At 48.0% G+C, this 25,990-nt stretch overlaps 1 protein-coding gene and 2 long non-coding RNA genes across 13 annotated transcripts in view; 1 reads left to right on the top strand and 2 right to left on the bottom strand.

Moving 5' to 3' along the window:
• Positions 1 to 5,226: 5,226 nt before the first annotated feature.
• On the bottom strand, positions 5,227 to 7,925 carry LOC111537491. The gene is made up of 2 exons (XR_002730019.3): positions 7,508 to 7,925; positions 5,227 to 6,683 (listed from the first exon to the last, which is right to left on the bottom strand). It is a non-coding gene; the product is annotated as an uncharacterized LOC111537491 (long non-coding RNA).
• On the top strand, positions 6,524 to 14,680 carry LOC111537477. Its single transcript, XR_004229192.1, has 2 exons — positions 6,524 to 7,683; positions 9,659 to 14,680. It is a non-coding gene; the product is annotated as an uncharacterized LOC111537477 (long non-coding RNA).
• Positions 8,237 to 25,990, bottom strand: part of FBXW8 (F-box and WD repeat domain containing 8) — a 114,342-nt gene continuing 96,588 nt past the window's right edge. The window contains exons 9-12 of one of the 11 annotated variants that reach the window (XR_004229191.1): positions 13,203 to 13,376; positions 10,104 to 10,214; positions 9,738 to 9,982; positions 9,440 to 9,582 (exon numbers count right to left, since the gene is read on the bottom strand). Coding sequence is in view for 5 of the 11 variants with exons in the window: in XM_023204209.1 (XP_023059977.1) it covers positions 9,438 to 9,582; positions 10,104 to 10,214; positions 13,203 to 13,376 (430 nt within the window). In the remaining 6 variants the exon portion in view is untranslated. Of the gene's footprint in view, positions 9,983 to 10,102; positions 13,098 to 13,202; positions 13,377 to 25,990 lie in introns of those variants that run through there. The other 10 variants (XR_004229190.1, XR_004229189.1, XM_023204209.1 and 7 more) reach the window with 10 other exon arrangements.

Genomic DNA, 25,990 nt, shown 5'->3' with positions numbered 1-25,990 from the left:
CTTTTTAATAGAGACGGGGTTTCACTGTGTTAGCCAGGATGGTCTCGATCTCCTGACCTCGTGATCCGCCCGTCTCGGCCTCCCAAAGTGCTGGGATTACAGGCTTGAGCCACTGCGCCCGGCCTTCATTCATAGTTTTAATATGAAGCGTGCTTTATCTTTACTACAAGCCCACACCTTGCAGTTCAGAATTTAAAAGGTTCGAAAAGGCAGGCCATGGAGTCTGCCCCCACCCCATCCCCCCGCCCCCAGGCTTCCCTTCTCAGAGGCAGATGTGTTAGCTCCTGCCGTAGGGTCCTTCCAGAGCCACTGCATGCCCGTGGAAGCGGCAGGCAGCGTTCTTCGTTCACTCCACTTTTTGTAAATGGTGATGTCTGCAGGGCCTCAGCGTCCGCCCCATGACCTTCCAGGTGGGAACTTGTGAACAGAGGAAGTGAGCCCAGGCGCCTCTGCTTTTTTGCCCCCCACCCCACCCCCAGCATGCCCCTTCTTTTTATTTTATTTATTTTACTATTTGAGACAGGGTCTCACTCTGTCGCCCAGGGTTGCAGTGGAGTGGCGCAATCTCAGCTCACTTCAACCTCCGTCTCCCAGGCTCAAGCAGTCTCCTACCTCAGCCTCCCAGGTAGCTGAGACTACAGGTACCCACCGCTACGCCCTGCTAATTTTTGTATTTTTAGTAGAGACAGGGTCTCCCCATGTTTCCCAGGCTAGTTTTGAACTCCTGAGCTCATGCAATCCACCCACCCCTGCCTCCCAAAGCACTGGTAGTGCCCAGCCCTACCCTGCTGCATTAAAGGCTCAGGGGGTTCATTCGGTACAGCCCGTCATAAGCGCAGCCTCCGGATTCTGTTCTAGGAGACGGTGACTTGTGCTTAAGGCTGCAAACGCATGGAGCCCAGATGGTGCTGGGAGGCCCCATCTCCACTCTAGCATTGAGCCTGGTGTGGTCTCAGTGGGGACCCTAGGCCGGGGAGTGACAGCAGGGGGAGCCTCAGCCTCATACCAGGGACCCCTGGCCACGTGCTTGTGGACAGTTGTCACATCTGAGGCAATGGTGGGCACGGCAGGCAGAAATGCTATTGTTGGATGCGTTCCCACGGTGCTGAGCACCTGCTCCCCGAGGGCTCCCACGCCCCTGCCCCCTCGAGAGGTGCCTGAGAGTTCTGGGTGTTCCATGGATGAATATTGACTTCAACAGGTGTGTAACTGTTTTAATACGTGTAAGAAAAAAAGTAACTTTACCACACACCAGGGAGTCCATGGGATGCTGCTTAGGATGACTGAAAGTCAGAACTTCAATTTAAAAACACAGCCAAGCAGCACAGGGGGCTAAAAGGCCAGGCGACCCACTACACAGGGAGCAGGCGAATGGCCCCGGGAAAGTGAGTGCGGCCTGGGGAGGCTCAGCCTTTGGTTAACACACACAACCTCCCGGGTAGGTGCCAAGCTGCGACTGAGAGGCTCTTGACTCCGTGCTGTCATTGTAAGCACCTGGCAGAGCCTGGTAGACACCAGGCAGCAGCGTGTGCCACCCTAGTCTCTCCTGAGGCCTTTGCTCTCTACAGGTCGGTGGCTGGAGGCAGGTTCAGTCTCTCTGGGGAGGTGAAATTGCATGGTCTGAAATCACCTCTGGAACTCTGCTTCTCAGTCTAGGACTCCATTCAACATGCAAAGCTGCAGGGCAGGCCGGGCACAGTGGGTGACTCATGCCTGTGCTTTTGGGAGGCCGAGGCAGGCAAATCACGTGGGGTCAGGAGTTCGAGCCCAGTCTGGCCAACATGGAGAAACACTGTTTCTACTAAAAATACAAAAATTAGCTGGGCATGGTGGTGGGTGCCTGTAATCCCAGCTACTCAGGAGGCTGAGGCGGGAGTAATCGCTTGAACCCGGGAGGTGGAGGCTGCAGTGAGCCAAGATCACGCCGCTGCACTCCAGCCTGGGCGATAGAGCGAGGGTCTGTCAAAAAAAACCTGCAAGGCCAAGACAGGGGTCTCTGTTTCCTTCCCTCGAGTGCTAACTACATAGTGGGGGAGACAAAGCTCCTGGGACTTCCAGGTGGATCCCAGGTGGTTTCCTCTGGAGGGAAGGGGGACGCGACCCCCTCACCCACCCTCCCTGCCTTCCCCTGCTGCTCGGGAGCCTCCTGGTCCCCTGGCTGCTGGCGGAAGGCACCTAGAAAGTCACTGGGACAGCCTGGTGGGGCTCGGCCTTACTGCAAGAACCGCCCTCTTCCAGCACCTATGCACCTTGCCCTGTTCTGCCCATGTGAGCAGGACGATCTGAGGTGCCACTGAGCAGGAGGGCACACTGGCACCGCCACTATAGGCCTCAGGTTTTCTGGGACTCTCCCAGTTTGCTTTGATTTGGTTCTTTTCAACAAAGGCAGTTCATTCATGTAAAGCGTTTTTATAAATAAGTCACCTTCCATCAGCCCGTGCCCTGAGTTTCAGTTTGGGGGATGTGGTCACGATGGACACACATCAGATGTGCTCCCCTGTTTGGGCCACTGAGGCCTGCCTGATGTCTTTGAAGCTTTGGGCCACCGCTTATATAAACAGCTAATTAACATGAGGTTGAGTCACCGCGAACCCGGTCTATACCTCTCAGAAGAAAGCTCATTTGCACGTCATCACTGAGGGTGTCTTCTAATTGGCAGGGTTAGGGCTCGTTGTCACCAGAGCGCGGACACAGAAATCACCTGGCGCTCTCCTGCCCGGCTCCTGGCATTGTCTGTGGCATCCTGAGAACAATCAGGGTTAGCGATGAGTTGGTGCAAACCTGCTCCCAGAAGGGGCAGGCTGTGCGTCTTGTGGCACTGCTGGCCTCTGATCTACAGAGACCGAGGGTCGCTGCTCCGAACACGGATCTCGGTCAGCCCCACCATCTGGGCACTGCAGTCTGTGCCTCGGACTGGAGGCAGGTGGTTCAGAAATGGCTTTTGTTACCTGCTGGACAATGGGGCGTGCCTGCGAGGGGATTTCTGGCCTCACAGACCCTGGCCCAAGTGCAGCAAGCCCCTCTTGTCGCTGGATGGGGACAGGAATGAAATGACTGGGACACCTCAACTTGAGCAGCCCGAAGGAGGTGATGTGTTTGCCCTGAAACCTGGTCGGCAGGTGAGTGAGGACCATGTACACAGGTTAACAGCCTTCCTTCCATCAGAAATGACACCAGTGACTAAAAGGAACTAGGCAGAAATCAACACTAAGTCAAATATTTGAAGGAAGCTGACAAGGTCATCCTTTGAGGGCCACAGGCCATGGGTGGAGAAGACTGAGCAGGGGCGGCATCGTCAGCCTGCTGGACGCCAGGGGAGGTCACCTCTGTCCATACTCTTCAGCCATCTGCCAGGAATAGAGTCGAAAGCAGGCTGTACTCCTAATATCGCCGTATTACCAAGGGGAAAGGTTGGCTTTTGGATGTTGAAAGAATATGGCAATTTGACACAAACACTCTAATTTGGTTGGTTTACAAAAGGGCTGTGTGATGGAAATGGAATATGAGGAGCTCAGGGGACACACTGCAGCCACGTTAAGCATGAATTATGGATAAGGGAACGGAGTAAGATGACAGCAGCTTCTAGCTCTGGCCAAATACCCGCTTAGGGAACGAATTATTGCTAGACTTTAACAAAACAATGCTGTTGTTTTCTGGGCCAAGGAACTGGAAAGTTCTTTTTACGCTTTGCTAATGGGAGACAGGTCATCTGTGGATCTGATCCTTGTCATGGAGCAGTTGAACCTGCCCCCACCTGCCTGCAGTTAACGAGGCTGCAGCTGAACTCTGCTGTGCAGGAAATGGCGCCGTGTGACTTAAGTAGGCTGATGGAGAGTTAAAAATACAAGTTGCCTTGGCAAGGCTTTTGCAAACACCTGCCTTGCAGGCTGTCCTCCCACACAGCGACCTTGGGAAAGCCAGGAAAAGCTGAGTAGGGGGAGCCAGGGGTGTAACCGCACTCCCCGGGGCGCTGGCGGTGTCTCTGTCCTCTTGCAGAATTTGCACATGGCTGTCAGCAGGGGCTTGGTGGTGGACCAGCCTGGTCCTGGGAGGACTCACGACTCTGAGGAGGACGTGGTGGCTGCTCAGCCCTCTAATCTGCTTGTTGACCAAGTCGGCAAGGGACTGGGCTCCATCTCACAGAGGAAGGGCCGGCGCCCCGAGAGTGGCTCTGACGGGGTGGCAGTGGTCAGGGGGCCTGCCGAGGAGCTAGCTGCCGTGTCTTTCTTAGAGAAACAACAAGGCAGCGTTTGTCCTAGTGTTGGGCAAGGGAAGAAAAGACAGGGCGTGACGGCTCAGCTGGGGGGCTTCCCCTTGCCTTCCTAGGGAACGAAACGGCCCCCAGTGCAGAGCAGTCAAACGGCTGCTTCTGGAAGCCCACGCTGGGCGTCAGAGGCCGAAAGTGGGCTGGGAACAACACGGCACCCGCCGCCGGAGCCCAGCAAGAGGGAATCTGCATCGCACATTAGAGGCGGCCCTTGTCCAAGTCGCCGCAGGCCCCTGCAGCGGTAGCCAGGTAACCATCTGGCCTGGCTGCATGGGTGTCGCGGGCAGGCCTGTGTGGCTCACAGCAACTCGGCCCGGCCGGCCAGCGCTGTGAGCTCAGTGCTGCTGCAGCTGCTGCTCAGAGCGCAGGCTCCGTCGGGCAGCGGGAGACAGCCCTGTTGGAGCCCCTGTGGTGGCCTGCCCGGAATAGCAGCCGCGGGACAGTTGTCATGAGAAGGCTGGACCCTCACCGGGGTAAGCCGTTTCTCTGCAACTGTAAGCAAAGTGGGTTTGCGGTGGCCAGCACCTGCCATCTAACACGTGGTGGGAAGCGCTAGCCCCTGGAACGTGGGGCCTTTAGCTCTCAAGAGGGGAATGGGGGTGAAGGACTTCATCTTGGGGGTGTCAGCCTTCCCTTTCAGGAAGGACCAAGCCCTTTTCTTGGGGAAATTCCGTTTCCCTCCGATCAGCTGAAAGTCTGGCCTTCAGACAGGGCGGGGAGCTGTGCTTTGTAGAAGGTGCTGCTGTTCATGGAGTTATGTCTGAGACATCAATTATTGCCTGGGCAACAGCAGCACCAGGGCGGCACATAGCTTGGGTTGCAAAACACACTCTAGTGGCACAGATGAATTCTCGGGGGGGGGGGGGGGGGTGGGGCTGCAGTCCCTTCAATAATCTGATGGGAGGTAACCACGTTTTTCCCCAGAAAATGCCCTCATGCTCCATTTCACACACAGCGGGTCCTTGAATGGCATCATTTTATTCAATGTCATTTTGTTATAACATTGAGAACAAAATTGATTCCCTGCTGGGGCCACTGCCTGTGTATAGTCTGGGCGTCCTCCCGGTCTGTGAGTTTTCTGGGCACTCGTTTCCTCCCACGCCCCAAAGATGTGCAGGTGAGGTTTGCTGGTGTCTGGTCGCAGTCTGAGTGTGTGTGAGGTGTGTGCGCCCTGGGATGGGAGGGCATCCTGTCCAGAGTGGGTCCCTGCCTTGCACACTGAGCGGCTGGGATAGGCTCTGGTTGCCCACCACCTTGAACTGGAATAACTGAGTTGGAAAATGAAAGGAGGAACGAAAAAAAATTATTGTAAAATAAAAATGGCCTCCCCTAACCATACAAATGCACAATAGTAAATGCCGCTGTACAGGAGTGCCCCTTCTGGTGTTTGACCTGTGGTGGAAGGAGGCGCTCCCGACAATTTTTGCTTTGCAAACATTTATTTTGTGATATAACCCACCATTGCTACAACTGCCAACACCCACTGAAGTCACCAAAAAGTGGGTAATTACCTTGTTTTTAGTAATTTTTCTTAAATGTATGTATAACTCATGTCTACTTAATGTTTAATATTAGAAGTGTTTGGTTTCAAGTTCTAAAGTTTGGTGATTTTTTATGGCCAGCAATATGCTGTGGGAACTCGTTTACATCCATTAGCCTATAGTAAAATTGGTTTCATTATACATCATTTTGCTGAAAGTTGCAAGTTCTTTTTTTGAGACAAAGTCTCGCTCTATTGCCCAGGCTGGAGTGCAGTGGTGCGGTCTCGGCTCACTGCAACCTCTGCCTCTCAGCTGCAAGCGATTCTCCTGCCTCAGCCTCCCGAGTAGTTGTGATTACAGGCATGCACCACCAGACCTGGCTAATTTTTGTAGAGATGGGGTTTTGCCATGTTGGCCAGGCTGGTCTTGAACTCCTGACCTCAGGTGATCCGCCTGCCTCGGCCTCCCTAAGTGCAGAGATTACAGGCCTGAGCCACCTTGCCCAGCCAAAATTAGTTTCATTATACCTCATTTTGCTTTAAGTTGCAGTTCTAAGAATACCTATTGAGGACGGTTGGTGATGAGTTACTGTACCATGTTGCACGTCTCCTGGATCCTGGGCTGGGAGCCCCTGTAGTGGAAGTTCTGGGAAAACGCACGTGACTGTGGGTTTACAAAACAAAACCATGGTGGGAGGTAAGATTTCAAGGGAGTGGGAAGAGAGCTGGAACCGTGGCATACCAGGGGATTATCACTGTATGCCTTGCCCAAGTTAAAATAACTTGACCAATAAATAAATTCAAAGCATTTAATATTAGAACAACTACGGACATCATAAAGCAGAAAGCAAGTCCGACTGTGTTTTGAGACGCGACGTGAGATCTTCGGCATTTCACCGTCCAGCTCCCCCAGCAGCATGCTTCGAGTCTCTCCACCTGTAGGGGAGCCGGGGATGGAGGCATCTCTGAGAGGGACTAAAGGAGGAAAGTAGAGGACCAACTGGCTGAAACCTCGGAACTTGTGAAGGGGTCTGCATAAAGGTAAGGGGGCTTCATTTGGATAAATGTTGGTTTATAAAGGAGCATTTATCCTTCCCCTGTCAGTGTAATTGATTCCAGCATGTTCAGGTTTGCAGCAGCAAACTGCTGCCTGAAGTTGGTGTGCTTGAAGATAACAGCTTGGATCCAATAAATCTTCCTTTACAAAACCCAGGCAACTTTCATGAGTGGCAGGTATGTTACAAACAGGCTTTGCGGTGGGAGGGTCTACACTTGAGAGATTTTTATACTGGACCACCTGCTGGCTGCTGTAATTCTGGGTCTAATGACTTTACACTGTTATCTTTAATTGCTGCAAACTAGGAAGGGAGAATGCCCCTGCAAAATGAACTGGGAATGCAGACTTAGAAGGGGCTGCTTTTTGAAAAGAAAAGTATTTTCCCCCGTGGTCCAGATGCATTAAGACTATGAGACAGAAAGGGTGGGGCTTGATGAGAACCTTCTAAAGCGAGGTCACCAGCAAGCAGTCTGACCACCACATGACAGCGAAGGTAAACAAAACCCTGCATTTGCTGCCTACAGGCCGTCTCCACTTAGGAAGCCATCTGGCTGAAAGGAAGCAGAACCCTCCGGTCCATCTGCCTGCAGGAAGGCGGGTCCGAAAGAAAGCACTCTGGACGGGGAGGCCACGCTTCCCAGTCGCAGCTCTGTCTGCTCCATTCCCCTGTGTAGTTGGAGATGAATGTGGAATAGCTGCATACCTTAAGCAATCTGAAAAACCTTCCAGAACCTTCATGACGTGAAGGTTGTAGGCTTTGGAGTCATGGCCAGCATTTCCTGCTGATATATACGCATGTGCAGCTGAAAGGACTCGGGTTTTCTCTGCAATGAGTGTGAACAGACGGTTCCCACGTGGCAGGTACTTCTGCATCCTCAGGTACCTTTTCTCTTCCTCATGGCTCCTTGTACCTTTTTGTTTATCAAGGGTTGTATATTTTGTCTTTTTATTTTTTTGTCAAAAACTGCTTTTGGGCCGGGTGCAGTGACTCACACCTGTAATCCCAGCACTTGGGGAGGCTGAGGCAGGCGGATTATTTGAGGTCAGAAGTTTGAGACCAGTCTGGCCAACATGGCAAAACCCTGTCTCTACTAAAAATACACAAATTAGCCGGGTGTGATGGCAGGAGAATCACTTGAACCCAGGAGGCAGAGGTTGCAGTGAGCCGAGATCAGGCCATTGCTCTCCAGCCTAGGTGACAGAGCGAGACTCCACCTAAAAGAAAGACAAACAAAAAAAAACCCCTGCTTTTGGCTTTATATTAACTATTGGTTTTCTATTCCGTTAATGTCTGATTTTATCCTGATTTAACCCCTGCCTTCTGCTTGCTTTGGGATTGCGGCTACCTTTTCTGAGCTGAGGTGCCAGCCCCCCCGCCAGCCTCATCCCCTGGGTATTGTATTCAGCGCTTTTACTGTCAACCCAGTCTAGAGAGTTTATAGTTTGTTTTTATTAACTTCTTTAAATCCAAGTGAATTCGGGAGTGTCTGGAATTGTCTTATTTTGCTTTTTGTTGATTTCTCACTATTCTGCATGGGGGTCAATTCCTAGAAAAGCAGGACCCTGCCTGCGGGTCTGGCCCACAGGGTGCAGTGTCTCGGGGTTGGAGGGGTTCTATAATTTGGCCTGTATGGTGCGAATCTTTGTGCATCTGAGCTGTTCTTTGTGGCCTTCGTACGGGGTGGTTTTTTGTCATGTTCTATGTGTATCTGAAATTCTATACACATCTTTTGGATCCAGCTTGTTAGCGATATTAAGTAAATCTTCCAGATCTTTACGTTTTTCTCACTGATTTGCCTGCTGTGAGAATGGATTTTATTGCTCTTTGTAGTTCTATCCGTTTTTGCTTTGATATTCGGAAGGTATATTAGGTGGATGCTGTTGCGTTTAGAACTGTTGAAAATCAAGAGTAAGGCAATGGCTTGCTTCCAGAATACTTTGGAAATGGCAGCTCTGTACCACACGGAACAGTTCTCTCCTGTCCTGTTCATCTTGATGGCTGTCAATGAATATTTAGAAAATATTTGCTTTGTATCACACATCATAGACACAACAGTAAGCAAAATAGTCACTAATGACTAAACTGTGTAAGTATATAATTATAAACCATGGTAAAAGCTGTGAAGAAAAAGTACTGCTCTACCAGCTTGCTACTGGAAGGTGGTGGTGGCAAGTGTCACAGAAGAGCACCCTAAGTAAATACAGGGAAAAGGACATGGAGGTTATTGCCTTGGAGGCCAGGAACAAGCACATCCAAAGGCCCTCGGAGGAAAAGAGGGAAGGGACTGGAGACTGGAAAGACGAACACAGAGAAGCTGGTTGAGCAGGGACCATATGGGATCCCACAGCGAGATCCCTGAGGTGTCCTGAGGGAGCTGAGGCCAGAGCGGCCGGCTGGGTGGGGAAGGCGGCTATGTTTGTGTTGGCAGCATGTGGGACTTGAGCCCCAGCATACACCAGGTTGCCCCAGGCGCCGGGGAAGTGCAGGGGTCAGGGAGACACATGCCGTCAGGCACAGCACCCTGGGCCGCTTTCTTCCCCTAAACATTTACCACCTGTGCAGAGCCGCCTGGAGTTCTAAGATGGATAAAACTGGTTCTTTCCATTTTTCTCCTTGCTCCTGAGGCACGTCCCTAAACGTGGTTGTAGGGAAAGGCCAGTGCGAGGTCATAGTAGTGAGTGGCCATGGCGTCACAGGATGAACGGCAGACAGGGAGAGGGCTCTGGAAGGCCAGCTGGTCCACTGCAAACTCGTAGGCACGGATCAGCCCCCGGTGTCTAGAAAGAGCACAAAGATGGTGACAGGTCAGGGCTGCCTCGCTGACCCTCACCCCGGCTGCTTCTGTCTTGGCAGGAGGCATTCTCCTGAGACCAGACAGAGGTCCATGTTCACAAAGGTGTCGTCCTCCGGGCACACAGCATCAGATACTCACAGTCCCAGGCTTAGCGGTCAACGTGGGGGTGCACAAGTCGGATGGGCGCAGTGAGTGTCACAGGGCAAGGACTCAAGAGGATGGGCCTTGCCCGTGACAGGATTCTCACCACAGCAGACCCCTCAGCATACGGCTTGCCCACCCTCTCTGCACAGCCGACAGCGTGGACTCGCCCCTCGGGGCTGTCGTGCATCAGGTGCTAGGCGCTCAGTACAGGTCAGCATTGATGCTTATGTTCCCAATTCCTAGAAAGGCAGGGCCCTGCCTGAGGGTATAGCCCATAGGGTGCAATGTGTCATGGGGGCAGGGGTTCTATACATCAATCAAACTAAGATGGTCTCTGACTCGCCCAGCCCCACCACTAACCTCCTGTGAGTAGTGAAGCTGTCCCAGTCGGCTTTTCGCATCACCGTCTGGTAGGGCACGTTGGCCGTGATGAGGCTGTGGCTGCTGAATGAGATGTGCTGCACGGGGTGTCTGGAAGGCAGCGGGAGAGAGCTCGTAAGGGGGCATCCACTGGGCCTGCGCACAGCCTGCACTTGCTGCCACAGACCTGGGAGTTCAGAGCTGCAGGGGATTCTAGACTCCATAAAGCTAAGCTTCTCTTTCAGAGGGAACACAGGCCCCCATGGAAGCAGTGTCTCACCTCAGCTCCCAAAGCTCAGGTGAGCAGGCCATGCTTCGGGCATGGCTTTGTAAATAGGTCTGCATGCCCCATACGCATGCTGGCATCTTGGCATCTGCCCCAACAACCTGGTACATTCCAGACATAGAGGACACACCCTACTGGAGATGAATCAACCACGTGCAACAGAGACTGGTCCATCGCTGCCTCCCTGGGCAAGTCCCTTGGGCTCTCCCAGCCAGGCGCTCCATCATCTGTAGAGCACCGGGGGCATGTTCACTGTTGATCCATGAAGGCGCCCCCGATCCGGCTCACAGGGCTGCGATGACACACGTCCCCTGGGTGGTGAAAGCACGTTTGGGAAATCCTGGAACAAAATGGCTCCAAGTCTGTTGAACAGAGGTTTGCGTTTGTTCTGAAACTTTCGTGCAGTACCTGCTGTGGTCACGGCACTGAGCTAGGAGACACTGAATTAAAAAGATGCCTCATCCAGGTGGATGCCTGACCCAGGGAGGGCCCTAGCTAGTGAAGAAGGTAAGATGCAGTCCCAGAAAATGTGACTAACGCTTCTGTAGCACAAGCGAAGTTACAAGCTACAAAGACTGCATGACGCAGAATTAAGTGCTGGGAGGGGAGGAGGGCTGAAAGGGTCTGTTGGGAGGGGTGCACAGGAGGGGACGAGGCCTGTGTGGGCTGGGCCAGGGCTGCTCTCCTTGACGAAAGCAGAGGGTTCTTGGGAGTGAGGGAAGCTAGGGAGCAGTCCCTACCTCCCCGGGGTTGGGACACCCACAGCAGGAAAGTGGTGGTGGATTTGGCATGGGGCCTGGAGGATGAGAAGGACCCGCAGAGGGAGGGCAGGCTTAGTGGAGGCCTGCAGCATGACAGACTGATGGCACCCTGTCAGGCAGGCGAGGACCTGGGCTGAAGAGACTGAGGCCTGGCAGCAGGCACTGCAGGTGAGGCCTTGAGTAGGTCAGTGAGTTCTGGGCAGGAGACCGTGTGTCCGTCAGCCTTGTGCTGGTGAAAACAGTGACCGCATGGGGGAGAAGCCCGGGTCGCACAGGGACAGAGGCAGTGCTGGGACAGGGCCACACCTCTGGGGAAGGCCTTCCTTACCTAGGCTTCATCTCAGTGGCCTGTCCCGGGGGTGAAGCTTTGCAGAGAGAAAAATGAGATCTGCTGGAGTGTGGGGCCGGTGGCTATCCCTGAGGACCTGCCTGGATGGCTGATCCAGCAACGCTTTAAAACACATACTGAGTTTTCCTCAAAGGCAAATGCTTCCGGGAATTTCGGTGCAGGAGTTTTAGTTGCCATTTGGCACCACCTGGTGGCAATTCAGTGCATCAGCATGGAAGTCAGAAAAAGGGCCCAGGCTACAGGGACAGGGACACAGCGAGGGGGTGGGCCTAGGCAGTACCCAGGGCTCTGTCTGATAAAATCTGCCAGCCACAGTGTTCGCCAACAGCGCCCTCCGAGGAAGAAGCCCGTTCTGCATGTAACCCTGCCGCCTCTTGGAGACGCCTGGCAAACTGCCGGCCTTGCAGAAAGAGCAGGTCGCTGCTCAGAGGTCGGTTCACCTTGATTCGCAGTAAGTGGGGAACAAATCTGAGTTCACTGCGAGGGCCTTGCCCTGTTTCTGCTCTTCTATGTTGTCATGCTCATAGGCCACCGGACCAGAATCATCTTGTTTTTGTAGAGATGGGGTTTCATTCTGTCACCCAGGCTGGAGTACAGTGGCACAGTCCGTGCAGCCTCAAACCCCTGCGCTCCATGGAGCAATCCTCCCGTCAGCCTCCTGAGTCACTGGGACTAGAGGTGCACACCACCATGCCTGGAGAATTTTGAAAGAGGCAGGGTCTCCCTGGGTTGCCCAGGCCAGTCTCAAACCCCTGGCCTTCAGAGCTCCTCAGTCTCCTGAGTAGCTGGGATTACAGGTGAGCCACCATGCCTGGCCGAATGTCTCTTCACAGCAGTGTTGAGGGGCAGCGAGGGAGAGGGCCAGTTGTCTTTATCCCCACCTGTCTCAAAGACAGGATCTCCAGTTCGAGGCCTGCAGGGCGAGGTAGAAGTGGTGGCGGGTGGCCTCAAGTCAGCTCTGATGAGCCTGCCCTGGGCTGGGCTGCTGCTTTGAAGGTCAGGAGCAGGCTCACTGGAAATGTCTTAACCAGTTAGGCACCAATGGCCTAAACCTACCCACATCTGTGACGCCAACAGCCTGTGCTTAGGGTAGTGTACATTTATATCTCCAAGAGTGGTGTGAAAGGTGGAAACGACAAATTCCTCCTCCACTGGAGCCTGAACCCCTTCATTCTAAGTGCTCTTCTATGTAAACGGCACGAGGACAGTCTAAGCAACGGGCAGTACCATGGTTACACATGACAGACTCGAGTGGAGGACAGTGGCCGCGCCAGCCCTGCCTTTCACCTGTGGGCAGATGGGGTGTCACATCCTGGTCTAGCCCAGCGAGTTTCCTATGTTTTCGAGTTCCCTTTTCTGTTTATTAAGATGGAGAAATCCTAAAATAATCAGAATAGCACTTACAAAAAAGTAGTTTCATTCTTAGAGAAAGCTGGGCCTGACTAATGTTCGAATTGTGGCAATCTGAATGATGTCAGAGACAGGAACTGCATCCCCAATGACCAGCACCATTTCCAAGCCTGTTTCCTCCTCTGCAGAGCGGTGCTGGTATATAGCAGCTGGCTCCTAGGGCCACAGTGAGGATTCACCTGGCGAAGCTGGGGGGTAGGGGGCATTTAGCACCATTCCTGGTGCAGGCTGATTAAGTGCTGCCTTCCCTGTTCCTACTAGAAACTCCCAAGAGTGTCTGGAATGCATCTTACCCAGAATACACCTCCCACAGCTTTTGGTTCGTCCGATAATCCCACACGGACACCAGGCCTTCCTCGCCTCCGCTGACGACCTTCCAGTCGTCCATCTGCACGGCAGAGACCCCAAGCTGGTGGGCAGAGAGCGACAGGGCGACGTTACCGCTGCGGACGTCATGGATCCTCACCCTGGACAGGCCCAAGAAGAGCAGAGAAGGGAAATGGGGTTAGAGTCAAAGATTGAAATGAACAAGCTCCCCCTTCACTGTGCTGGACTATGCACGACACTGCTATGAAAAACTCCTCAGCTGCAAACAGCGATAATAAGGACATCAACCTTTTATCTCCTCGTTAGAGACTGTCAGGGAGGACCCCCACCATCTCATCTGAATGGTTTAAAAGCACATGGAGCAAGAAAGACGCAGGCCAAGGACAGTGGCTGCCCACTTGACCTGCCTAACAGGGAAGAGCCACCTGCGTGACTGCACGCGCAGGATGGCCTGAGAAGCCTGTCCCAGCAGTAGGTGTATTGCCCAGAACGGTAATTTTGCTGTTGGTAAAATAACCTGTTAAGGTAGCAAGAGCTACAAAGCCAGACACCCCAGATCCTCACCCGGTTAGGAAAAGAACACTTTTTGGGTATTTCACTTGACTTTGTAAGTTCACTGCTGTCTTGTTGGAAGTGAGAGAGGGAAAGCCTTGATAGTTGATACGCACAGCAGAGCGGGGATAAAGGTGTGTGTACCCTGGGCAGTCACTGATTGAAATGATTACTTGCCTTATAATAATCCACATTTCTTTCAGAACCTCTTTAAAAACTGCTTTTTATGTATGTTGAATTTTTCACGAGGATAAGTTAGATAATGGGACAGAAATCTCGTATGCACTACAACCACCACCATACTTAGTTTCTACAATAAGCCACAAAGGCTAAAAGTAAATCAAATTGATTACATTTAATAAATGTAAAGATGAGCTTCAGAGACCCTATGATGTAAGTTGAAAAGGAAAAGACAGTCCCTGCCCTGAAAAGACCCCAGCATCTAGCAAGGAACAGGACAAAGACAAGGATATATGATTAAAAACGCATGTCTGGCCCAAAAGCTGGGAGAGACAGGATTCTCTGAAACACGTCCCGTGCCCTGACTCTAGTTATGCGAGCATGCGCACACACAACGTCGATTTTCCAAGTTCTGAGGGAAAATTATTTTGAACCAACAATTCTCTACCTAGCTTAGCACCCAAGTTTGAAGGCATAATAGACTTTTTTTTTCTTTAACAGAAAAGGACTCAAAGTGAACTACCTGTGGATACTCTCTGAAAGAAAGTGGTATAGCAAAATACCGGAACAAGAAGACAGATGGCTTAAGTGGGACCTGATGTGTCTGCTGGATCCATGGAGGCACACAGGACAAACCTCCTATTAACAAGAAGAGCTGCCAATGGATCACAAAGTAAAAATATATGCTATGCATGAAAAACACATCTGCAAATGAGGAAGAAAAAAATGTTACAATTTTAATACTAGAAAAGGCAGATTTTAAGGCAAAAGCATTTGCTGAGAACACTTATAACAATGAAGGGGCGGTTTACTCAATGTTTGGTCAGACCTGGAAAAACAAAACTCCATGGATCACATTTCTTTTTCTAGGTTTTATTTTTTATTATTTTTTTAAAGACACGGTCTCACTCCCATCACCCAGGCTGGAGTGTAGTGGCACCATCGTGGCTCACTGCAGCCTCAACTTCCTGGGCTCAGGTGATCCTCCCACCTCAGCCTCCCGAGTAGCTGGGACTACAAGCACGTGCCACCACACCAGGCAAATTTTTTTTATTTTCAGTAGAGATGGTTTTGCCATGTTGCTCAGGCTGGTCTCGAACTCCTGGGCTCAAGGGATCCACCTACTCAGCCTCCTAAAGTGCCGGGATTACAGGCATGTGCCACTGCACCCAGCCTGGTTTTTTTTTTTTTTGGTTTTTAATTGTTTCTTTAGTCACTATAATCTATTCAGAAATAATCTATTTCTATTTCTTGAATTTTTAAAATCTCCAAATGTGAAAACTTAGATGAGTAAATGGCTTTCTGGGAAAATAAGAATTATCAAAACGAATCCCCAGGAGACAGAAAATCCAAGTAGATAAAATGACAAATAGCAGCCTGAGGAAGCCAGCAAGGGGCAACAGTCCCTACAAAAAAAGAACAAGTCACTTTGGCCAGACCTGTAAGGACGAGCTGCCTCCAGGGCTAAGTTAACTGTTCCACAGCCTAGGAAAAGGAGGAAAGCTTCCAAATTCTCCATGAAGCCAGCATTCTATTACCAAAGCCTAAAGCTGAGAGCACGATCAAAGAAAACTACATATCCCAGTGAAATATCAAGAACAGACTCCACAGCAAGATGCCACAGACAAGGGAATCAACAAAAAACCACCTGGTCATGTCCACGGAGGCCGAAAGAAATGGGATGAAACGTCACACCCATCCCAGATGCGGCAGTGAGGCACTGCCACCACCATTGTTTCACATCGCTTTTTAAAAACTAGACACAATTAGACAAAAGGAAAAAACGAAAAGTAAAAAATTGGAAAGTGGGTAGACTTCTCATTAGTGAGAAGGGACAGTCCCAGAGAATTCAGTAACACAGAGTCAAAGATAAATTTATATGCTAAAATCTAGTTTAAAAAATAGAATCAAAGAAAATGTCCCATTTGTAACAGCAGTTAGAGGCAAAATACTCTATAGTAGTTTTCTCAGCTTGGAGCTCTACCACATATATTACACAAATTATAGAGGGCGCAAAGAGTTAAACATAATTAAACTATAAAAAGATTCAGAGGAGGACGGCCTTTCTAAACAAAGTACAGAAGGTGAAAAAAGGGTTTAACTTTTTCCTGTGGGGGCAGGGAAAAATCAGAAAGTCCAATGATAAACAGAGGAAAATGTTTGCAACAAAAAGGGCTAATGTCTTATAATGAATGCCTTCAAATCAGTAAAGAGTGATAACCCATTATTAAATCGTGAGAAAAGATAAGAAAAAGCAATTCACAGAAAGATACTAATGGCTTTTCAACACGTGTAAGATGTTTAAGTTTACTGGTAATAAGATAAATTACACAGTAAAACTACAATGCAATGCCACTTGTCACCGATCTTGCCAGCAAAGGTGAAGTATGGTAACGCCCTACGAGGCACTGTGTGGCAGGGAGACGTGGACAGGTAGGTACTCCTAGACAGCTGAGGCGAGCACAAATCCTTCTTTGGGGAGTGACTTGGCAATATCCAACCAAACACCACATGCACCTCACCTCTGAGCCGGCAATTCCACTACACGAGTGTCCACATACACGCAAGGCCAGTCACCAAAGCACTGACCTTGTTGCAAAAGAGGCTTCTTTTCAGACAACATGTTGACGGTTCCACTGCAAAACGCTTAAAAATGCTGGCTAAAATCCTTTTAAGGGCACTGCTGAGCTCACATAGTGACTTCCCCAGGACCTGAGCTGAAAACCAGATAGGAGAGGGTGAGCTGCAACTTCAGTTGCCCGCGTGGTGGGGGAGCCTGCTGGCAAGCACCAGGCTCGGCTCCGTGGTTTCGTCAAACACACTGAAGGGCCACCCAAGGCAGGGAGCACAGAGTATGGAGACTCCTGCTTTCAATACAAAAGCATGAAAGTACAGTCTCTGAAATTAAATTCGGGAGATAGGCTGGAAGCAGAAGAAAAATCTGAAGAAATTACCAAGAATGGAGCACAAAGAGATAAATATGAAAACTGTGATAAGAGACATGAGGGACAGAAGGGGTGGTGCCGCATACGCCCCAAGTTCCGGAAGGACAGTTACCAGCTGGTGTTTCCCGGAACTGATGAAAGACATGCATGCCGACTCATGCACACGACCAAATACAAAAGACATACCTAAGAGTATAATTAGAAAAATGGGAAAAGACAAAGACGTCCTACAAGCAGCCTGAGAGAAAAAGACATTACCTATTAAGGAAAGATAATTAGACTGACAGGAAAAATTAGACACATTTTCGCTGTGATGAACTGGAATGACTGGATGTAGGTGACGCGATTAACTAGCTCATCAACTGAGTGCTAGTTAAAGCAACTATGGTACATCCATACAGTGGGACCCGGGACAGAACTACACAGGCCGACTGGCAGCCGTGCGCACAGGTGTGTGCTGGGGGGCATGTGTTTAGGCCGCGTGGGTGCGGACGGCCCCCGGAGAACGCTCAGCATTCAAGCGGCCACAATGAGGGAGGCTGACAAGGCTGCTGGGAAGAGGGTGTGCTTCGCCCTCCAGGCTACTCTGCTTTTGGGCCCATTTTGAATGTGCATACTCCCTGTTTAAATAAAACCAAACAATTTTGAAGATCAAATTCTGAAAGCACATATTTGAAACATTAACAACAATTACCTTGGAGAAGAAAGAGGGCAATAAAGGAGGCTTTTGTGTTTTATTCTGGATGCCGCCATGTTTAAAAAACAAGCATTCATTCATGACCTGGAGGCCTTCAACGGTCACACTCTTTCTTGAGCTGAGAGGTGGATGCGCGGGCATTCTCGGTTATTCTTGAAACTACGCACACCTTATATACGCTCCCATACACATGTTCTGTTTCATAATTTACAAAATAATACTTTCATCTATTTCTTAGATAAGGTGAAATAAAGCAGGATGGAACAGTACGTCGTTTTAGAACACAGAGGAGACGCTCTTTCTTCTTCCTGCTAGGCCGTGTAACTGACAAGGCAACGCAAGTGAATAGAGAGGGCCGTTGCTACAGATGCTGTTCAGTCCCTGACTTGCCAGTCAGGGATCTGGGAGCAGAAAGATGCAGAGAGCCTGAAGACGACTTTGAAAACAAAGGTCTCCCTCTGTTGCATTTACAGACACCTATCCTTAGGCACGTGTAGGTAAGAGAACTCGGGCTGTGTGCGCAGGGAAGAGAAAAAGTATAAATGCTGTAAAGAGAACTCTGACGTTAGGCCATAATGGGAACTTGAAAAGGGTTGGGGAAAGGGGGAGCGGAAGTGTTTACCAAGTACTTTTCAGTGCATATTTGGTTAATCAGAGTCTATTCTGCTATGGTGATTTCCATAAAGAGCTCCTCTGCTGAATATTTATACTCCATAATTTACAGTTTGGCTGTTAAGGAGACAAAGGCAAACACAAATTTGGTCCAGAAGTTCAAAGTTTGCCATCTGTTTTCCTATTGTATTTAGATACCAGCATGGATGGCTCCAAGCAAAATAAACAAATAAACCAAAAGATACGGCCTCAGTGTATTTTATATCACTAAGAAAAAAAAAAAAAAAAAAGGCCAAACCAGCCTTGAATTTCTCCCCCTTGGGAAAAAGGAAAAACATTTTTCTGACATCTCCTTAAAGAAGCACCACTCTGGCTTCTCGTCGACAGAAGCAGGAGACAGCACAGTGTGCTAAGTACACCCAAGCCATTCAGATTCACATGAAGAAACAGGTATCTGCCTCGGACATCTGACAGCACACAGCACCGGCCCGAATGCCGTGCGCCTTGGCAAAGCCCGTCGTCAGCTCAGCGCTCAAACCAAATATTCGACGCTGGGAAACAGGTAGCACAGCAAATGGGCACCAGAATATGCCAAGACAACCGATTCCAGGGACAAAGAGGAGCCAATGGTAGATACTGTGAATCCCCATCTAGCGAGTATTTCATCAACTTTGCCCGTTGAAAGGAAAAATAATTGGTCTGAAAGCTGTAATTGTATTATGTTTAATATTCATGGTTGGGCTTGGAGGACAGTTCCAACACTCCCTCTCTCCAGCCCCTCTCTAATGAAAATCACGCCATAGGAGTCGGCAGTAGCCCACCAATTAAAACAAAAGACACCAGAACCTTCCAAAGACTCCAACAGAGGAGCATCCATCTGATGGGCAGGAAAACGTGCTGGAACCGAGAGGGAGGCACGCTCTGGTTGGTCCTGTGTTAAGAGCTTTGAATAACTTATTATAACACTTGCAGATGGAGCAAATGCAACATTTACGCCCCAATCACTCTCTCTAACAGCAGGCAGCAGTAGCACGAGCACAGCACACAACTTTATATTTGTCAGGGCAAGAAGCAAGCGCTGAGACTCTGTAATTGGGGGGGGGGGGGTCACAACTCAGGGCGTGCTTCCTATTGGCTTGGCTTAAATACTCCCATATGATAATGAGGCACACGGTAGCTGATGGCAAGCTGAAGCCTATTCAGTGTCTGGCTCGGCAGTTTCATTAAGGAGGACCTGACCTTCAGCTATATTTCTACCCAGAAAATAAAGGGAACAAGCTATAAGGTATTACAATGTAGGCTTTTTTTAATGACCAAATTAATTTTAAAAATAGTATTGTTTTAAATAAATCAATACATGATTCTGTTTGGTCTCACTGAACCTGGGCTATTAAATATTAAAGAGGATTTTAAATATAACCTTATATGCCAAAATCAATAGCTTTATCTACAAAGTACTGACGATGGCCTTTGGTGAAAGATTCATTTTAAATAGCAACTAGAAAAACATGTATTTTCAGGTAGAACTGCCAGTTTAATCCAGCTAGGCTAAGCTTAGCGCTGTCTGTATTTTAAGGCTGTATCTCTGAAGTTTAGAGTTCTCTGAATAGAGAACATACAATTCTATGTGGCCAAGATTAACAAGTCTTTCAGACTGGTCACTGAACCTTTCTGGACCAGCACGGATGGTCTTGAACCAAAATTCTGAGATCCATAACAAGTCCACCCAGTGGACAAAGATGATAATGTATATAATGCCAAGAAAAGGGCACATGGTCCCAAGGTGGAAATACTAAAACGTTTAGTTATTAACTAAGTCATGAGTATTTCCTATATACGTATTGTTACTTTCATATACAGTGACACTGTTCAACATGCCTGACATTTGGAAGTTTACTGTTATATTACTTATTTTAAAAAGGGTGAGGTATTGTAATCAAAAAGCTGCATAGTGTGGTAGTGCCAGAATATAAGACATACAGATCAGTGGAACAGAACTGAGAGTCTGGAATAAACCCTCAAAGTTACAGTCCATTGATTTTCAACAGTGGTGCCAAGACAATTGAATGGGGGAGAGAACTGTCGTTTCAATAGATGGCGCCAGGATAGCTGGATATCCACATGCTAAAGAATGAAGTTTAGGTCTCTACCTCACACCATATACAAAAATTAACACCAAATGGATCACAGACCTCAGTGTAAGAGCCAAAACTATAAAACCCTTTGAAGAAAACTTAGGAGTTAATCTTTGTGAGCATGGGTTAGGAAATGGTTTCTTAGCTATGACATCGATAGCACAAATGGCAAAAGGAAAAAAAAAAAGACAAATGGAGCTTCATAAAAATTGAAAACTTGTGTGCTTCAAAGAATACAATCTAGAAAGTGAAAAGACAACCCACAGAATGGGAGAAAATATTTTGCAAATCACATATCTGATGAGAGATTTGTACCTGGGCTATATAAAAAAAAAAAAACTCTAATAACTCAATAATAAAAAGATAGCCCAGTTAAAAAATGGGCTGAGGATTTGGATAGACATCTCTCCAGGGAAGATATACAAACAGGCAATAAGCACGTGAAAGGATATTCATCACCACGGGCTGTCAGAGAAATGCAAATCTAGAATTTGAGACAGTAGCCAAGTGTTGGTGAGGGCGCTGAGAAACTGGAACCCTCATCCAGTGCTGGTGGGAATGTAAAATGGTACAGCCACTATAGAAGACTCTGGCAATTTCTCAAATGGTTTAACATAGAAGTACCACATAAGCCTTCAATTCCACTCCCAGTGTATTTCCCCAACCGAACTGAAAATATGCATCCACAAACAAACTTACACATAAATGATAACAGTAGCATTATAATAGTCGAAAGGCGGAAGCAACCCAAATGTCCACTAACTGATATAAAGAAAATGTAGTACATCTGTACAAGGGAGTAATACTTGGCTAGAAAAAGGAATGACATACCGATATATGCCACAACTTGGGTTTATCTTAAACACATTACTAAGTGGAATAAGCCAGTCATAAAAGGTCATAGATTACATCATTTCATTTATAGGAGATGTTCAGGCAAATTCATAGAGAAAGTAAGTAGATGAGTGGTTGCTTAAAGCTGGAGGGGATAAGGGAAAGGGTGAGTGACTGCTAATGGATGTGGGGTTTCTCTTTGGGGTGAAAGTGTTCTAAAACGGACTGTAGTGATACCTGCACAACCTTGTGGACCTACTCAAAACACTAAATTGTACAGTTTAAATTGGTGAATTATGTGGCATGTAAATTAAATCTCAATACAGCTGCTAAAAAAATAAACTTGAGACCATGGGGGAAAACACTGGAATTTGCTGGCTCGGTGACTTAGTAACCCAATTACAGCCTGACATTTGCCCTTAGCACCAACTCTTGGTTCTCCATAGCACAGCATGGATAAGCTTCTCCGTGCTAGATCCCCAGTTGCATTGGTGAAAATGAGAGATCACAGATAAGAAGACTGACAGCTACAGAATAGGAAGGGTCCTCATTTAATACAGCCCTTGACTGCCAACTACAGTGCTGACTTAAGTCACTGAAAAGAAAGCAGGACGTTCTGATTCTGGCCAGGACGGAGTAAGCCCACTGCTGCCTCTCTCCTGTCGACTGCCAGCAAAACCTATGGACAAAACACAAAAACAAACACCTGAGGACTCTGGGGAGTCAACGCAAGCCGATGGATTGCAGAGGAGACTCAAACCCATGGCTGTATAGGGGAGGAGTTTCCCTTTTTTTTCCCTTTTTCCTCCTGCAGCCTTGCCCTGAGTATGGACTCCAACATGCAGAACTGTGTAGTGGTGCAGGAAGCTAAAACTCCAATAGAAACTCCATCTTTCTGACCAGAGGGACAAAAGGGGCCCCTGCAGTCCCCAAAGAATAGGGGTGAGGGTTATTGTGGGGTTCTTTCCTCTTTCTTGTGGCCGTGCCACAAGGACAGTCCCCAGTCACATGCTGCATGGTGGCGGCGATTCAGGCAGGTAGAACTCTGACAGAAACCCTATCTTTCTGACCAGAGAACTATAAAGGGAAAGGAGTCCCTGAAGGCTGGAAAGTGTAAGGATTAAGAGAGGAGAAACCTCAAGAAAGGGATCACATAATACTGTGTTTAAACCCACATAAGTCCCAGGCTCATCCCTGGGCTATGTGGGACAGATTCAAAGCAGGACAGCAATGGCTTTAAGAGCTCAACTAAGACTGAACCACTGCCAAGCCTCAGACTAACCCAAGTGGCACATGCGCAGACCAAAAACAGCATAGAAACTGAACAGCTTTGGAAAGCGAACTGACACTGGAGTCACCGCCCACAGAGGGTAAAAGAGAACTTGCCGTCTGAACCTAAGCAGGGTGACTGCCTGTTTAAAAGCAAAACAAAACAAAAATCATTCGTTGGAGGATTACATAACAAGATCCAGAGTGTATGCAACACGACATCCACAATGTCCAGAATACAATTCAAAATTACTTGACATACCCCAAACCAAAAGCCAAACAGGAAAATGTGACCCTTTCTTAAGGGAAAAGACAATTAACAGATGTAAACCCTAAGATAAGCCAGTCTGGGAACCCTCAACGACTTTAAAGAACTTGTAGCTATATTCCACAAAGTAAAGGTAAAAGGCATGGGAATACTGACAGTGACAACGTCAGCAGAGACACAAAAACTATATATATAAAAAGAAATGAATGGAAATTTTTAACCAGGAAAATATGAAATCTGAAATAAAAAATTCACTGGATAGGCTCAACAGCAGAATGGAGATGACACAGGGAAGAGTCCATAAACCTGAAGTTAGAGCAACAGAGATGATGCAATCTGAAGAACAGAAAGAAAGATTTGGGAAAGAACATGAACACAGCTTTGGTGTCCTGTTGGAAAATTTCGCAAGGTTTAATATTTACATTATTGAGGTTATCAGAAGGAGAGGAGAAAGGAATTATTCAGAAAAACTATTTGAGGAAGTAATGGCAGGAAACTCCAAATTTAGTGAAAGACATAAATATTCAGATTCTAAATGTTTAATAAACCCCAGACAGGGTTTAAACTAAAAAAAAAAAAAAAGTGATTACTTCCTGCAGACTCTTCCTTAGTGACTCATTCAAGCTTCTCATAAATGTGGATTCCTAAGCTATTAATTCATTGTTGCCTTCAGTGAATATATACTTTCATTTCATTGAAAACACCACTGATTCCAAGAAGCATCATTACTTTGTATAACTTTTAAAAATGCTGCCATTTTATGATGCTATTGTAAAAGTCCATTCTGATTTCATAGATGTGAAAATGGTTTTTTTTAACATACATCTTAGAATAAATAGAAAATATACTGTGCTAGCACCCGCCAAACACCAGAGAGTGTGTGGTAAGTGGAATGGACACGCGCAGCCAGTCCTAACGCCAATGTGCGTCACTCCCCGCCCCGTATCATTACTCATTCATTGCTCTTTCTTTTTAGTCTTAGCAAAAAGAGACAAAATATGCATTCAGAAAAACTCACTGATCTACACTGATAAAACTCTTATGCACAATCTCACTTTTCTCTCCGCTCCCATCTTTACAAGCCTTCCCTCCCAGCAAGGGAAAAGCATACTCTAACGTTAACTCAGTTTCCACCCCAATCTTTCTCTTGCTCTTCATCAGACTCTGTTTATTTTTTAGTTTTTCTTTATTTTTTGAGATGGAGTCTCGCTCTATCACCCAGGCTGGAGTGCAGTGGTGTGATGTTGGCTCACTACAACCTCTGCCTCCTGGGTTCAAGCGATTCTCCTGCCTCAGCCTCCCGAGTAGCTGGGACTACAGGCATGAGCCACCATGTGTGGCTAATTTTTGTATTTTAGTAGAGATGGGGTTTCACCATCTGGCCAGGCTGGCCTTGAACTCCTGACCTCCAGTGTCTGGGTTTTCTTGAGTGATAGGAGAGACACTTTTTCATTTTTAATTTAAGCCCACTGTCCCCCCACACCCCCAAAATACAACTCCTTGCAAAATCCCACTCATGTTTGCAAACTACTTAAAACTGATTCCTTACTTTAATGAAAACATATTTTTGTCTTAATCTGGGGCAGTTTTATGTACCTTTAGAGTCCATCTCATTCCCAAGTTATTTATAAAGCACTAAGAGAATGCAGTGGGAATTAAGTTTTTAAAATAAAATAGGAAGGTTCTAGGGTTTGTAAAAAATTGCATCAGTCAGTAAGTGACAGCCAAGGACATCGTTCTCTTCATAATATTTGACCCCTTACTCCCACTTTTGACATAAAACATAAGCTATACAAGCCTGGGCCGGCATCTCTAATAAGATCTTATTCATAGCTATTAAGCCTCTGAGGGAAAAAAGCAAGATTTCCCTCTACCACACTTAGTCTAGCTTCCTCATTCCTTTTTCCTAGATGTGCAATTTTTATTAAAACAACAGATTTTAAACCCCTAAATTCTAAGCTGCTGACCCAGCAATCCTGACTCAGGGAGTATTCTTACATATGATGGCTGGCCCCTAATGTGCCAGCAGTGGGCACACAGCTGGCACTGCTCTAGGACTCACACTGGATAAATGCCAGTTTGGATGCCCCACCTCCAACTCTAAGTCACTAGTCTGTTCTTTTCATCCACAGAGACAGAGCGTTTTTTAAAAACTGTAACATTGGCTTACTAATAAAATGGACTTAACATAGTCAAATTTGGACTGCAAACTGACCAGAGAGTCCTCTGACACTATGCACGGAACACCTCTCTGGCAGTGCGTACATAACAAGGCAGCCTGCTCCAGAGGAAAAGTCAGCTTTACTGAGTGTGTACAGTCATCCCTCAGTATCCACAGGGGATTGGTTCCAAGACCCCCTGCAATTCCAAAATCCACAGATGCTCAGGTCCCCCTATACATATAAAGTGGTGTGGTATTTGCATATAACCTACACACATCCTCCCATAAAAACCATCTCTAGATTACTAATAATACCTAATACAATGCCTACACATAGCTTCATTATGATTCAACATAGTACCTGGCTTGCTGCAAATTCAAGTTTTGCTTTTTGGAACTTTGTGGAATTTTTTTCTTAATATTTTTGAAATTATGCAGAAAGCAGAGGTTTCTTCTCTGCAACACCCTTCTGGTTTCCAGTGAGCCTAAGCTGTGGCTGAAGATATAAATGTTCACACTGCAAGCACATTCTGAGCATCATCCACCATCCCAAAGAGTCCTCCACACCACCTCTCCTCAAAAACAAGCAGCTGCCAGGCCCCTGTGTGGAGATCCTGGGAGAGGAGCTCGGAGCCTCTGCATAGCTCAACCTGAAAACTAAAATGCGGGATTAACTACAAACTGACTTGATTCTTTTGTCATGCCACATGTAGGGCTACTTATCAAGCCTAGTTTCTAAAGAGAACTAGCCCAGTGCGTGCCCAGACACACTGAGGAGTTCAGTTCTCAAGCACTAGAACATCGGGCATTTTAGGAGGCCTTGAAGAAAAATGATTATTTTTCTCCCCCAATAAAGCATACTCACATCATCTCCTTGCTCTAAGCTGGGGGCGGGTATCTAGGCGTGAAGGTCGGGAGTTGAAAATATTGTTTGACAGAATAACTATTTTTGCAAGCTGCTGCACTGGCGGGACAGAGGCCTGGGATCTGGCACAGAGGAGTACCCGCCTCACGATCTGACACCCGCCTCCGAGCAGCCCGCCACCTGCAGCCCGGGGCCGGGCCCAGGGGAGGGGGCACCAGCCGCCCCTGGCCCTCAGC

Source organism: Piliocolobus tephrosceles, chromosome 10, assembly GCF_002776525.5.
Source record: "Piliocolobus tephrosceles isolate RC106 chromosome 10, ASM277652v3, whole genome shotgun sequence".
In the NCBI taxonomy this organism is placed as follows: domain Eukaryota; kingdom Metazoa; phylum Chordata; class Mammalia; order Primates; family Cercopithecidae; genus Piliocolobus; species Piliocolobus tephrosceles.
The sequence above is the reverse complement of the archived record's forward strand: the minus strand, read 5'-3'. Positions and strand labels throughout refer to the sequence as shown.